Source organism: Anguilla rostrata, chromosome 7 (genome assembly GCF_018555375.3).
Source record: "Anguilla rostrata isolate EN2019 chromosome 7, ASM1855537v3, whole genome shotgun sequence".
NCBI lineage: Eukaryota > Metazoa > Chordata > Actinopteri > Anguilliformes > Anguillidae > Anguilla > Anguilla rostrata.
This window is the reverse complement of record NC_057939.1, coordinates 31,276,325-31,290,878: the sequence shown is the minus strand read 5'-3', so window position 1 is coordinate 31,290,878 and position 14,554 is coordinate 31,276,325. Positions and strand designations below refer to the sequence as shown.

General features: G+C 41.0%; 1 protein-coding gene across 3 annotated transcripts in view; it reads right to left on the bottom strand.

Annotated features, from left to right (window-relative positions):
- Positions 1-14,554, bottom strand: part of arid2 (AT-rich interactive domain 2) — a 193,523-nt gene that overhangs the window by 30,618 nt on the left and 148,351 nt on the right. For all 3 annotated transcript variants that reach the window (XM_064341949.1, XM_064341950.1, XM_064341947.1), the window contains 2 exons: positions 7,722-7,845; positions 7,419-7,510 (listed from right to left, as the gene is read on the bottom strand). In XM_064341949.1, coding sequence (XP_064198019.1) covers positions 7,419-7,510; positions 7,722-7,845 — 216 coding nt within the window. The remainder of the gene's footprint in view (positions 1-7,418; positions 7,511-7,721; positions 7,846-14,554) is intronic.

Genomic DNA, 14,554 nt, shown 5'->3' with positions numbered 1-14,554 from the left:
ATGAATTTGAAAATGAGGTCTTTTGGACATTACATTTCTGATCTATTAAGGTAATTTCAGTATCGTTAGGTACCGAGTATCGAATCAGCATCGTTTAAGTTTCAAGTATCATTTCAGTATTGAGTATCGTGATACTAAACCTGGTATCAGTAACAAAGTCTAAATTATGGTATCGTGACAACACTAGTGTGACGCCTTTTTTAGTTGCGGCGCAGAAACACTGCAGCTCTACATACACGCCGGCCATCTAAGTGTTACGACATGCCATCTAAGTGTTACGACATAGTAAAGGCCTTTACGGGAAGCGGCCAGGACACATCCATGGTGACGCAACTAAGTCATCAGACAGCATGTCTTAGCACAAATTTGGCCATAAGTCATCAATATTTTACTACGTCAGACACATATTCCAATCCATTGCTCATCATGATATTCAGTAGATATGTTGGGTGAAGGTATATGATCATGCCATTTTAAAATCGCTCCATAGGGGGCGCGATAGTGCCGTTTGCTTGGACCCCTCCCAACGCTGCTTGCGGCTTTAATTAAAATATGTATTTTCACTTTTCAAAATAGAATCCATGCCTTGTCAATGTGAAGCTTAGATTCTGTGTGAATGTCACATCCATAACGCTGGAATCGCTGTATATCTTTGCTAAAATTGCATTTTGTTCTAATAAAGATGCTTATTTGCTGCCAGCTGCCTCAGCCATGGCCCCGTAAAAAAATTCCACTTAGAGCACCAATTTGGCTGGGGGGGCTCCTGACCCTACCAAGTATATGTTTATTTCCAGGTGTAAAGGTAGCTATAGCTTGTTAACAACTTTGACAACTTCTGCTGGAACTTCTGAAAACGTCTGCTTATATGGAATTACTTGACTGTCATTTGTTGGACCTCATTTGAGAAATCAAGTAAGTGCTTCTATTCTGACTGACAGCTACATTAGCAAGAATGTAGAAGACAGAATTACAGTAATTATGTGGCAAGCTAGAACATTAGCGAACATGCAAATCGGAAGCTAGCATGCTAGTTTGTTTGCATTTTTCACCTGAAACCCTCACTTCCTTCAAAGAGGGTGTTTAATGACATTTCACTCACTAAACATGTTTGAATTTAGTATTGCTGCATAAAATGTATAAAATAATATAGATATACATTTACAATGTGGTATGTTCTTGTGCATTGCAGGATAATCCCACTGCATGCTTCAGCTAGCTTGGATGCACTCCAGAACTTTAGTGGTGGAAAGCCTATATAGACTTTGACACTTCAACACCTTCCGTTCTTACCACTTCTTTTCTGCTTCTGGTGTCTGCGTTTCTTTTGTCAACCATGTCGAAACGCCATATACAGATTGATCTTGCCCAGCCTTCTACATCTAAGCATTCCAAGCTGCATTGAACATTAAAGAGCCTTTGTGCTTCTTCTGCAACAAGCCAGCTGGCTCTGAAGTGCTCCATGAGGCATCAAAAAAACAGCTAGATTTCAATGTTAGAAATGCTGCCTTGGAAATAAAAGACATTGAGTTGCTTGCCAAACTTGCACCTGGGGACATGATAGCCCTTGAGGCAAAATATCACCGAAACTGCCTCCCGATGCTCTATAACAAAGCAAGACAGGCTGTATCAAAGGATAAGCATGAGGAAGAGGCTCAGCTGCATGGCATTGCTTTTGCAGAGTTGGTAGCCTTTATGGAGAAAACAAGAGGTGATGATTGTGCCCCAGTGTTCAAACTGGCAGACCTGGGTGACCTGTACAAAGTCCGACTTGAACAGCTAGGTGCCACTGTGGGGCATCGGATCCACACAACCAGACTGAAGAACAGGCTTCTCTCTGTGTTTCCCGACTTAAGGGCACATTTGCAGGGGAGAGACACACTTCTGACATTTCAGGAGGATATCGGAGATGCTTTCAAGAAGGCCTGTGCCATGACAATGATGCCATGCATTTGGTGAGGGCAGCACAAGTGGTACACAGAGAGATGTTTGACACTAGGTTCAACTTTGACGGCTCATTCCATCCTAATTGTCAGAAAGAGTCTGTACCGCCATCTCTTTTGGCCTTGGTGAACATGATCTTGGATGGGGCGAACATCAAGCACCAGACTCAGCTTGTGGAAACAGCTACTACAACCGCCGCTCTAACAGTCTCGCAGCTGTTGGTTTTCAACACTGTCAAACATACACGGGCAGCAAAGCCATCAGGTACAGTGCGTCACAGCCGTGACCGTGAAACTCCACTTCCACTGTACGTGGCAGTGAAAGTCCATGCTGCCACACGTAAGAGAGGGCTAACTGACACTCTCTTCAGTCTGAGGATGCGTGTGTCGTATGATTGCCTCCTGCAAGTGTCAGCTGACATTGCCAATGGAGTCTGCCAACGCTTCAAGCTGGAAGATGTTGTGTGCCCACCAAAAATGTGCAAAGGTCTCTTCACAACAGCTGCCGTGGACAATATTGACCACAATCCAAGTTCTGGAACAGCAAAGGACTCATTTCATGGCACTGGTATCTCTTTGATACAGCACCCTCCATATGAATGTGCAGGCTCTGACCGTGGGGTGCTTGTCATGAACCAGTCCACTCTATCCACTAGGTCGATCATCCCTCTGCCACAAGCATACACCAGTATGCCACCAGTTGCTCTAATGACAGAGCAATTCACAGCCCCTCCAGTGAAGGGCACCGTGAGACCCCTTGATTTCCAGATGGCAACAAAAACAAGAGATGAAGAGTTTGAGTGGCTGAGAGCAGTGATGGCAGCCCTGGAGGAGCAGGAAACAAACAAGGCAAGCTGGGTATCGTGGTCTGCATACCATGCTGGTATCCAGCAGACAGTGATCCCCCTGCAGCCATTAATGCACTGCTGCCTTTACTTCTGGACAACGCACACTCTGCTGCCATGATAAGACATTCAATGGACATCGTCAGAGCAGCAGTTCATCACCTGAACCCTGGGCAGGTGCCTGTTCTTGCTGCAGACCAACCTCTCTATGCCTTAGCCAAGGAGATCCAGTGAACGTGGCCAGACAGCCATGGAGAGAACCACTTTGTGATCATGTTCGGTGGGATCCACATCGAAATGGCTGTCATGAAGGTAGGACCCAATATTTCAGTTTAAAGGTAATCTGTGATTATTGTCAGATAAATCTAAACACGTATAAGTTTACTATTTTAGAAGTATCATACATAAAAGGTAAATAATGAAGATACAGGGAAGGGAGTTGAATTTTTTCCAGTGTAGGTCAGTAAGATTGTAATGTGGACAAAATTCCATCTGTGTGTGCTTGCAGCTTCTGGGGGACTGGCTTGAAGACAGTGGATGGACAAATGCTCTGGTGCAGGCTGAGATCGCAAGCCCTGGCACTGCAGATTCTTTCATCCATGCCAGCCACGTGACCAAGACCCGCCACGCCCACCAATTTACAGCTGCTAGCCTGTACAAGCTACTTCACCAGGCCTACAATGAGCACTGCACATCTGAAGCAGTCCCTCCAACATTTGAAGGATGGTGCCTACAGTGAGTCGGCAAAATCAGATCACTGCGGGAGGGCAACTTTCAGCTCTATGTGGAAACCCTCACACAGCTCCTACCCTGGATGTTTTCGCTGGACCACACTCACTACTCCAGGTGGCTCTCAGTACATGTCCGGGACATGATGGTCCTCTCTGAGAAAAACCCAGCAATCCTGGAAGAATTCCTGACAAGAAGTTTGTTGTGCATAAAACAAGCAACAAGTTCTTGGCCATGGCAATTGACTACTGCCATTAACAGAACAATGCACTCATCAAAGGATCTGGTGGAGCAGTTGGTCTTACAGAGAATCCTGGGGCGCTGCGATGCTGGATGGTGGCAGGTCCAGAAATTGCCAGAATGACTACAGAATTCGATAATGAAAGCTCCCCACAAAGTGAAAACCGTCACCATGAGCAGCAGCCAGCAGTGCAAGAAGCCTTTGTGAAGCATGTTAGGTCCCTCACAGCAGTGATCGAAGAGATGGTCAGAAGAGAGTCAGGATCTTCTGGTGCTTGACTCCAAAGATATCATGAACTCATCAGTCGCAGACACAGTGAGGAAGGTGGAGTCCTTGGGTACACAACAGTACAAGACCTTTGTGGAAGAACGGCTGGAGCAGCGAACAAAACCAGTCACAGATACCCTGCCCAAGAACAAGATGCCTCTCTTCAGCCACCTGCCAGTGAAAACACAGTCAAAGTAGAAGATGAAACTTGAAGCACTGAAGCGTGATTGCAATCTCTTCTCACGGCTGTATGTGGCTTGCCAAATACGTGATGGCAATCCGGATAAATTCTTCAGCCACGTAAACCAGGCAGCACCACCATCTTTGTCTCACGGAGGGAAGATGAGACTTGGTACAAAAGCAGACCTCTTGCACGGCATGATGACACCGACTCACGACCTGCTCCTGTGGTTGATGCTGTGTTCGTTGATGGTGCAGCTGTGGTCCAGATGCTGAATCCTGGTACAGCAAAGACCTTCCAGTACTATGCTGACAGTGTATTTGTGCCGTATGCAAAATCCCAGCTTGAGAAAACGAGCCGTCTTGATATTGTCTGGGATGTCTACATCCCAGACAGTCTGAAAGGACCCACCCGACAGAAGAGAGGGAAGGGAATCAGGAGACGGGTGATTCCAACCACTGCACTGCCAAAGCACTGGAAAGCCTTCCTGCCTGTTGATGAGAACAAAACAGAATTGTTCGGATTCCTCTCCCAGCAAGTCACTTGCGTCCCAGTAGATGACGGAAAAGAAGTCTACACAACTCACGGGAAGATGGTGCTCTGCTCTTCTGCCCACTCTGACTCTGACTCTGACGAATCTCACTCCATGTTCTCACGAGGAAGCAGACACACGCTTGCTTCTGCATATGTCAGATGCTGTTCAGAAGGGTTGCAAGAAGGTGACTATTCGTACTGTGGACACTGACATTGTTGTCCTGGCCGTGGCCATGTTTAGGAAGATCGAGCCTGAGGAAATGTGGATTGCTCTTGGTACAGGCACCAACTTCAGATACATTGGGGTTCATGAAGTGGCCAACAAGCTGGATCCAAGTACCTGTGCCACTCTCCCATTGTTCCACGCGCTTACGGGATGTGACACAGTCTCAGCATTTGCTGGAAGAGGAAAGAAAACTGCATGGCAGGCTTGGAAGGCTTTCCCTGAAGTGACCGAGGCTTTCAATGAGCTCATGCAGATGCAAGGTGATGTGAGTGAGCTGTCCAAGTCACTGTTGGAGCGCTTTGTGGTGCTTATGTACGATAGGACAAGCGACATCATGGAGGTGAATGAAGCTAGAAAACAGGTCTTCACTCAGAAATCCAGAGCTCTGGAGAACATCCCACCCATGAAGGCTGCGCTAGAGCAACACATTAAGCGGGCCACCTATCAGGCAAATGTCCGGAGCAAAGCTTTAGTACCTGACCCTGAGCTGCCAAGCCGTTCTGATTGGGGCTGGGTGTAGGAAGTAACCGGATGGCAGCCACTGTGGACCACCCTTCCAGAAGCCTCACAGAGCTGCTACGAACTTATCCATTGTGGCTGCAAGAAAGGATGTACTATGCGCTGCAAGTGCAAAAAAGGCTGCCCGCAAGTGCACTGCCCTTTGCTCATGTTCAGGAGACTGCTAGGCTTAGAAAGGACACACATATTGAACTGATAATGTCATCGTAGGGTGGGTTAAGTGATGCCGACATGACAACAACATTGCTCAGTGAAATTTAACGCGTCAAATCTACCTTGTGTGAAGTCTACTTTTTGGGTTTTTGTGTGTGTGTGTGGGGGGGGGGGTTTCCCCCATTTGTTCATGTTTTACTTTATTAAAACAGAGTTTACAGCAGTTCTGTTCAATCTATGTGTAATAGGAGCGCAAAAATAAAATATAATGGATGTATACCGCCTTTATGCATGAGAAAAGTGAAAATAAATTGAAATTTGACAGCCTGAAATTTGCTTGCCCTCTGCCTAGTCCCAGAGATCAAATCTGAAATGCCTCCACGTCTGACAATAAACTCCATGGTTTATAGAAACATTGGAGAAAGTTTCATGCTTTAGTCATAAAATGCACAATACCTTCCATATACAAGCTTATCTGCTCCACTATAATAAATTATCCTTCTTGCACTTAAAGGCGAATACCACTGAAGTTATTAATTCAAATGTGTTACACTTTAGTGTTGAAACAGTTGAATTAATATTTCTGCATACAGTTAATGTTACTACTATTATTACTGCACACACTACTATAATATTGATTGAAAAACACGAGACCAAAATGACATGCTAAATAGTAATAATAACTAATTTCAATAGTAAAAATCAATTTATTATTTTTGGCTGGTAAAAAATCTGTCTGGCCGGTAAATTTTTTCATCTACGAGCCACCTTGGCAGGTAAGCCAAAAAGTGGCTGCCGTACCCATCATAGGTTAGCCATAATAGCTGGAAGGAGCTTTTATCCAATTGTTCTTGGTACAGAGACTACATTTACTCAGTGTGTTGATAATCCTTATAGTGCCCAACATCGTCATCTCCGTTCCTTTTTCCCTGGGGCTCGTATCCCTGCATTGCCCGATGTTCACAGACAACTGCAACCCTATTCCTCCCCTACTTCATACCCACGCCTTGACACAGCCAGGAGCTCCAGATGCATCACCCAGACCCTCTAAATTCCACTATACTGAACTATACAATTTGGAATTCCACTAGTCCAGTTAGTTTATTACCTCAACTGTAACCTGTTCAACCCATTTTATTAGCTGTGATTGATCCCTTATTACATTTCTGTTACATCCGTTCAACTGCTATTTTACACCAGGCCGGCCAGTAGACGATGGGTTCCCCCTCCATAGCCAGGTTCCTCCCAAGATTTTTTCCCATCAGGGAATTTTCATCTCGCCTCCATTTGAGGGTTCTCTACTATTTGGGGATTCAGGCCTGGTTCTTGCTTTGTTTTTGCTCTTTTCTGCCACTGTAAAATGTCAGTGACAGTTTTCTGTAAAAAGCGCTACACAAATAATATATAGAGGGGGACATCTAAGGTCACACTGAGTATGTTTAGATAGGCACTGCAAACATAAATTGTACTAATTTTACTACTATAAATCATAGTATTTATTAACTTGAAATGACATTGGTGACTCTACATCGCACAAGTCTAAAATACAAACACAATATTCATGATTTCTGCAGGGGAATTGCTGTTTTGCAGCATGTTTTGGTTTGGAGTCTTTACCAGACTTATAAAAATATTATTAAGACAGACTGTTTCACATCTACCAAATGGAAAGCAGCTCAATCTTAATAAACACCACAGTTCATAAAAAATATCCAGTACATTTCCAGAACCAAAAACCACAGTAACATTCTCAAGTGTACATAAAGAAGGGTGATTGACTTACTTTCTGCCACAGTCTGAATATTTTGCGATGTTCTTCAAGGTTAAGGCAGCTGTCAATCTGACATGTTTGGTTATTGGTCCCTCTTTCTCATCCTGATGGAATATAAGGAGAAGATTACAACAAAGGGAGACGTTTATTACAGTGAGAGGCATTTAGAACACTGGGAAGCGCTCATCACAGTGCCCTCTTCCCACTATGTCAATCTATGACTTACACCTATCATGCATACTCAGGTTAATTTCATAACAATAGGACATATATAAATGGTTGTTCTTGTGTGGGACAGGGGGTGGTAATACTCACAGAGAAGTCCCTGAACACCAGGTTTCGGGATCCCCTCCTCAGGGCCATGAGGGCAGCACTGGGGTGATTGACCAGAGCTTTTTGTGCTCTTGGAGTGGAGGGGACACTTGCCTCAGGCTGGGGTCTGGTCAAAAATAAACACCTGAGGTAAGTCACTCCAAAGAGTGTCAAAGTGCTCATACAATGCAGAACAGACCTGACTTCAAAAGTAACAAGCAAGAATTGAATAAAAACAGTGGCAAAAAAAGAAGTTTTAATATGTTTAATATTAAAAAGTAGTTTAATAGTTTAATAAATTAATGGACAATTCCATGAATGAACTTTCCTAGATGCAGTTTAAATTGAGCTGCATAGTCAGAAAGCACCTGTGATGATGGACTGCTGCACCACTGAAATAACGGATTGTAATTTGCGCACAGGACATTTTTTGTTTGTTTTTTGTTAAGGTGCAAGTAATTCTTGGGTGCATACATATGTAGTTATATCAAGCACACTCACACTCATTGGTTCATCAGTCAACTGAGAACAAACTCTGTAAGTACAAGTCAACAGTGGTGAGTTCATTCAACTTTAAAAGACTGTAAATTAAACTCAGTGAATTAGTTCCCGTACTTATGATTAAAATAACTAAAATAGGAGGACTGAAGAAAAAAGTACTGGTAAAACATATAAAACCCAGAAATAAAATGTCACATTCTGGATTAGCTGAAAAAGTAGCACATTTTTGATTTATCATTCAGTTCGTTCATTTGGCTCAGAATCAATAACATTTTAGTCAAGTTCCACATTTTGACCTTGTATCCCATGCTTATGATGCCTTATATTTTTTTAACCCCTTCGCCACATGCCAAATCAGCCCAAACCTTGCCCATTTAGGGGGGACCTTATTTAAACCTTTATAACTCCAGATGTGAGCATCACAGAGACTTGAAGTAGGACATTTATACCATTGACAATACAAACTTAGATTTGTTTATATTGATAATTCATTAAAAAATAAACTGCCACAAATGCAACTGTCTAGGCAAAAAAGCCAAAATTTCCCATTTTTTAGTTTGCAATTAAATCCTGAGAGATCCCATATATAAAGCAGGTTAAACTATACATGTGCTGGATCTAAAACTCCTTGACCACAAGTGTGTAAAATCTAAGGGTGGATATGCAGAACTACTAAAGATCTATGAAGCAAAAAGTAAGCAGTGTACCCAGTGTCTTCAAATCTATCCAAAATGTCTAAATTATGTATTGCTGTAAATAACAACGTAATTATGTATTTCACGACAGACCAACTGTTTTGACTCAAGAAACTCACTTCTGCATCATTTTTCAAGTGGGAATTACAAGCCTTCCATCAGTAAAGTGGTCTAAAAACATATCCAAAATCTGTCCAAAAAAGAATAAAATGATTTTTGTCCATTATAAAGAATATACATGTGCCCCTTATGAAGGTTTAAGATAAAAGCTTGATATCAGATTAAACAAGACCAGGTCAAACCCTAGTATATGGCTGGACTGGCCAACAAATGGTGTAACTTCATAACTCGGCCGACAAATGGTGTAACTTCATCACTCACTCAGTCACAGACATTCGCGTTAATAGGGCTGGCCCCGCTGTTGCAGTCCAGCCAAAAATAATGCAAAAACATTGCCACACAATGTGGTACAGTACCTAAATGTGCAATCATTATTGCTTGTATATTTTCCTGTACTCTACAGTATTTAATGTTTTCTTGTAAGGGGACAGGATGACATTAAAACAATATTCAACCATCCACAACTTTTTGGTGATGTTCCAGCTCACGTCACATCCGGTGCTTGAAACAAACCCTACTAAGCTGCCGACTGAACTACTAACGAATGCTTACGTTACTGTGAGAAATATACTCATTATAAAATACCACCAACCTATTTAAAGACATGCAATTTAAAAAATAATGCATATATCTGAAATATTTTGAGAAGTAACACATATGGTCGATGAAATCTTATCTGTGTTCAGTTCAGTAGATAGAAATAGAGACAGAGAATCAATGCAGTTGTTCTCCCCTTCTGACGTAGTCCAAAAAAGAGTATCAGCTTGGTCTGTCAGCAAACATATGCCTTATCCTTCCTCAGAAGTTCTCAAGAATAATATTTTCCAAGAAATGAGGAAACTCATCAGTAAAGTTTCGCCGGGTGCAGGGTCTTTTACTGCTACCACTGGCTGAATGTGTAAGGTGGCGATAATGAGAAAAAAGTTTTGGATCCGCTGAACTCTTAAAACGCTATTCCAGAAGTAAAATTAGACATATTATACATTGTTAGAAAGATAATACTGTCACCTATTGGATTAACTAATTGTCAATCAAGTCAGATTGTACTACGAAGGGCGACAATACGTGTGGTATTATGCACAGCTATTTTGGAAGGTACCCAGGCATCACAAATGAGCGTATAATTCACAAACGGATTGTCCAAGACAAAAGAATGTTTTTTCCCCAGGAGTATATAACCACTCAATCTCTAAAGGGACATCTCTACGAGTAAAACCAATGGTAAGGTACATTTATTCCATATTTAGTCCCAGATATTGACTGTAGAATGACATGGTATCATTTTAGAAAAATTTATCTTATTTCGTTATTCAGTGAGCAGCGTTTTCACTGCTGTATTGGCATGTCTTAGGGCTATTGGTGGGTTATCATGTTGCTATAACAGAATACAAATATATAGTGGTGAAAGAATATTTTTATGAATGCCCACATATAGCCTACTTTTGTCCAGTGTGTAATGCGTGGGTAGGTATTTGCAGATGAGACAGTGCTTGGAAAATGGACGACCAGCACGACAATGGTGGCGCTTAGAAACTGTCTTAAAAATAATTCCATTGAACTCATAATGTCCACCATTTTCATTTTTCAGCTATTTTGAACGTTTTGAAAAACATCTCCTTCTGGACCATCTGGCATGTTAATATGACATTTTCACTATTTTGTTCAATGGAAGGTCCTCTGGCCAGCCAATAACAAAATAACATAACAATGATGAGAACAGGCCATTCAGCCCAACAATTTTTGCCATTTTCCTGACTAAATTAGTGCTCTGATTACCTACAGACTAGATAGTATCTAACACCATATCAAGCCTGGTCTTGAAAATCCCCAGTTTCTGCCTCTACTACATGACCTGGCAGGCTATTCCACACATTGACTACTCTCTGTGTGAAAGAAATTCTTCCTAATGTCTGCATGAAATTTACCTTCTGCTAATTTCCATTTTTGTCCCCTCGTTCTACTAACAGAACTCAACCTGAGGAATCTCTTGTAGTTCACTTTGTTGATCCTCTTTATGAATTTAAAAGCCTCAATCAAATCACCCCTAAGTATCCTTTTACTAAACTTCAAGAGATTAAGCATCTTCAGTCTTTCCTCATAGCATTTATCTTTCACATCAGGAATCAATTTGGTTGCTCTTCTTTGAATCTTCTCCAGGGCTCTATATCTTTCCTGTAGTACAGTCCCCAGAACTGCACACAATACTAAGTGTGGTCTAACAAATGTATTGTATAAGATAAGTATAACTTCCTTGGATTAATACTCAATACTTTTGGCAAAATATCCCAGTATCCTTTTGGCCTTTATTACTGCTACAGCACAGTGCCTAGGACCTGAAAGGGTTTGATCAACCATTACTCAATTCTCAAATTGAATACATTCGAATTTTGTTCCTCCCACAAAGTAATACTGCCTAATGTTTTTATTCCCCACATAAAAAACTTAACATTTAGCTATATTGTCATTTGCCAGGTTTCCACCCGCTTCTGGATTCTGTTAAATCTTTCTGTATTACTTTAGTAGATTCTAAACAATTAGCTAAACTTCTCAGTTTTGTATCATCTACAAATTTAACTAATGTACTTTCAATGTCCCTGTGAAGGTCATTTATATAAATGAGGAATAGGAGTGGTCCCAGCACCCATCTCTGTGACCCATCACAGTACCCTACTTGGATAAGATCACTCCAACTAATACTCTTTGGCTATGCTTGCACCGCAGGTCTTGATGCCCAGTTCCGATTTTTTGCCTATATGCTATTTTTTGACCGTCTATTTATTTTTCCTTTTAAAAGTGACCCATATCCAATACCTGTGTTTACACGGTTTATACTTGAAACAACCAGTCCGCTACGAACATCCAAGGTATTTTGGCATATACCGACACTTCGCCCCACATACTTAAATATACTTGGTATTTGCCACTGTACTAAGCCTTCGTCCTCCATCTAACTTCTTTAAACATTCACTGTTAGTAGTGGAGTGGTTGTGTGTGTAATATATGTTGTATATAGGTTGTGCGTAATTAAAATGCAAAATAATTATGAGAATATAGTGTGTGGAGTTTAACCCAAAGCTGTATAAAATGCAAAAAATCCCTTATTTTATCCATTCTAATCTCTGCCACTGCTATTGTTGAGATATTAAAAACATTAGTCATGATTTTACAATGACATCACTAATAATAGTTTAACAACAAGTAATTTGCTTTTTCAAGCAGTGTTTAAGAAATAATGAACTATAACACTGAGGTAAACAAAGTCAAATTAAGTTTCACACAGGCAAATGCTTTTATAAATCAAAATATAGTTACTTGAATTGCATGAACTCTATCACTGACCCTACCTGAGGGACACTGAAGTCAACTATGAACTGAAAACATTATTTTTAAACATTATTAATTAACAGGGTTCATACACTTTTTCACCAATGATTTTCAATGACTTTTCCATGACTTCTCCACAACCTTTAACTGAATTTCCATGACCAAAACAAATGACTTTATCTCAGCGGGACGATTTAAAATTATTTATTGTAACACTAAGTAAAATTAGGTCTGCATCTGAAACATATGGTGCCTCTCTAAAACAAATAAACACCAGACAGACACACTTAGATACAGTCTCTCATATTTTAATTCGAATAGTTTAACATGTTTGTCAGTGTCTCAAACAGGGCTCAAAATTGCGACCATTTTGGTCGCATATGCTCCAGAAATTTAATCTGTGCGACCTCGAAATATAATTGGGAGCATTTGTGCGAGTGCAAATAATTGTTCTGGTGCGACCTTTTTTTTTTTTTTTTTTTTCTTTTCCCATTCTAACGTCTCTCTCTCTGTACATTCACTATATAGTACACTCAGTATGTGCCTTGTGAGCTCACGGTGACCCTTCTAACCAATCGTGAGCTTGACATTCTTACCTTTAATGCTGATTTTAAATTGGTTAATATTAGCCTTCAATCACTCCCTTTCGCTGCACTCCACTGTCACGCGACACAGAGAGCTAACGTGTTAACTAATGTTACCTGAAGACAAAAGTTTGTTCAATTTATTAGCGTTATCGAAAGCTGAAAACTTGAAGCGAACATTTTTTTTGAAACATCAACGTAGTGTTCTGTGTAGCGACCCGGTTGAAACAGCTAATTTCTCCGATGCAGTTTACTGGCGGTTGATTTAATTAGCGGTATTAATGTGACGTGAAACACCTTGTCGTTTGAATTCATAACACGCAATTCCTTGAAGAGTCGACACATTTTAGGCATGACAGTTTAACTGTTACTTGTAAACCGTACTGTTATATTGTCGTTTTTTATCAATAAAAAAACTATTGCATATATTGTTGGTGCTCCTTACATTTTGGTGGGTGCTCCTAACTTTTTGAAGTTGGGAGCGCCAGTGCTACCAAGTTAAAAAGTTAATTTCGAGCCCGGATATATTATTGAAGCTGCACTTCCCTGGCATATTGTCGGCACAGTAGGGCCTACGTTTACTAACTGCTACATTAGCAGAAGCGTACCTGTTGGGCGTGCCTGTAAACAGACTGAGCCAGACCGAATTAACTTCTCACACCACCAAAATACCGCGAAGGTTACGTGCCAATTAACGTTTTATTACTATACATACTATTTTTATGATTGGATTCATTAGTAATTATATTTTATGCAACTTTAGCTATATTTCCAGTACTTTTCCAAAACTTTTCAAAAAATATTATTTTCCATAACCTTTCCAGTGCCTGGAAATTGCATTTTAAATTTCAATGACTTTTCCAGGTTTTTCATGACCGTACGAACCCTGCTAATTGCTTGTAATTATGCCACCAGTAGTGTAGCCTAAGAAGTAGGCTATCTCAAAATGAAAGAGAAATGAATCTCAGACTACACCAAAAAACTGTTAACCCTGTTAATTGCAAACAATTTGAAAATAACTATTTATGTTAGTCGATGCAGGCCTTTACAAAATAGAATATTTTGCCATAGGCTACATATTTTTAAGTAATGAATATGTGGCTGCATATGCTTAGATGCCAGTCAGAATATGGTCTAATAACAATTCTCCGACTCAGCCAGATTTACTATTCTGCACCGCAAGTCCACGCTGACATAAAAACTTGCGTACACGAGTTGAGACTTGACCTGAGATTTGATCGTAGCCTCTGCTCACGTCCAAATTGATAAATGCCGAGCTTTGTGTGGAAATGACCGTACGCCCAGTTTTCTGTCGTACGTTCGTTTCGTAAATGAGGGCCAATATCCCTGTAGATGAAACCTACCATACATGAAAAAGGCATAAATGTCTTTTTGGTGTGGGGATGGCTGGTTTAAGCAGCCACACCTGCCCTCAAGTTAATCAAGAGTCCAGTTAATTAGACCTGGCTAAATAGATAATTGGTTAAGATAATTAGATAACTGGCCAGGCTAATTGGACCCGGGAATAGTGGTGGCTGCACCTGTGCCTAGAGAGTGATCCTGCCATAATCTGAGGGACACTGGTTGACCACCACGAATACATTTATTTTAA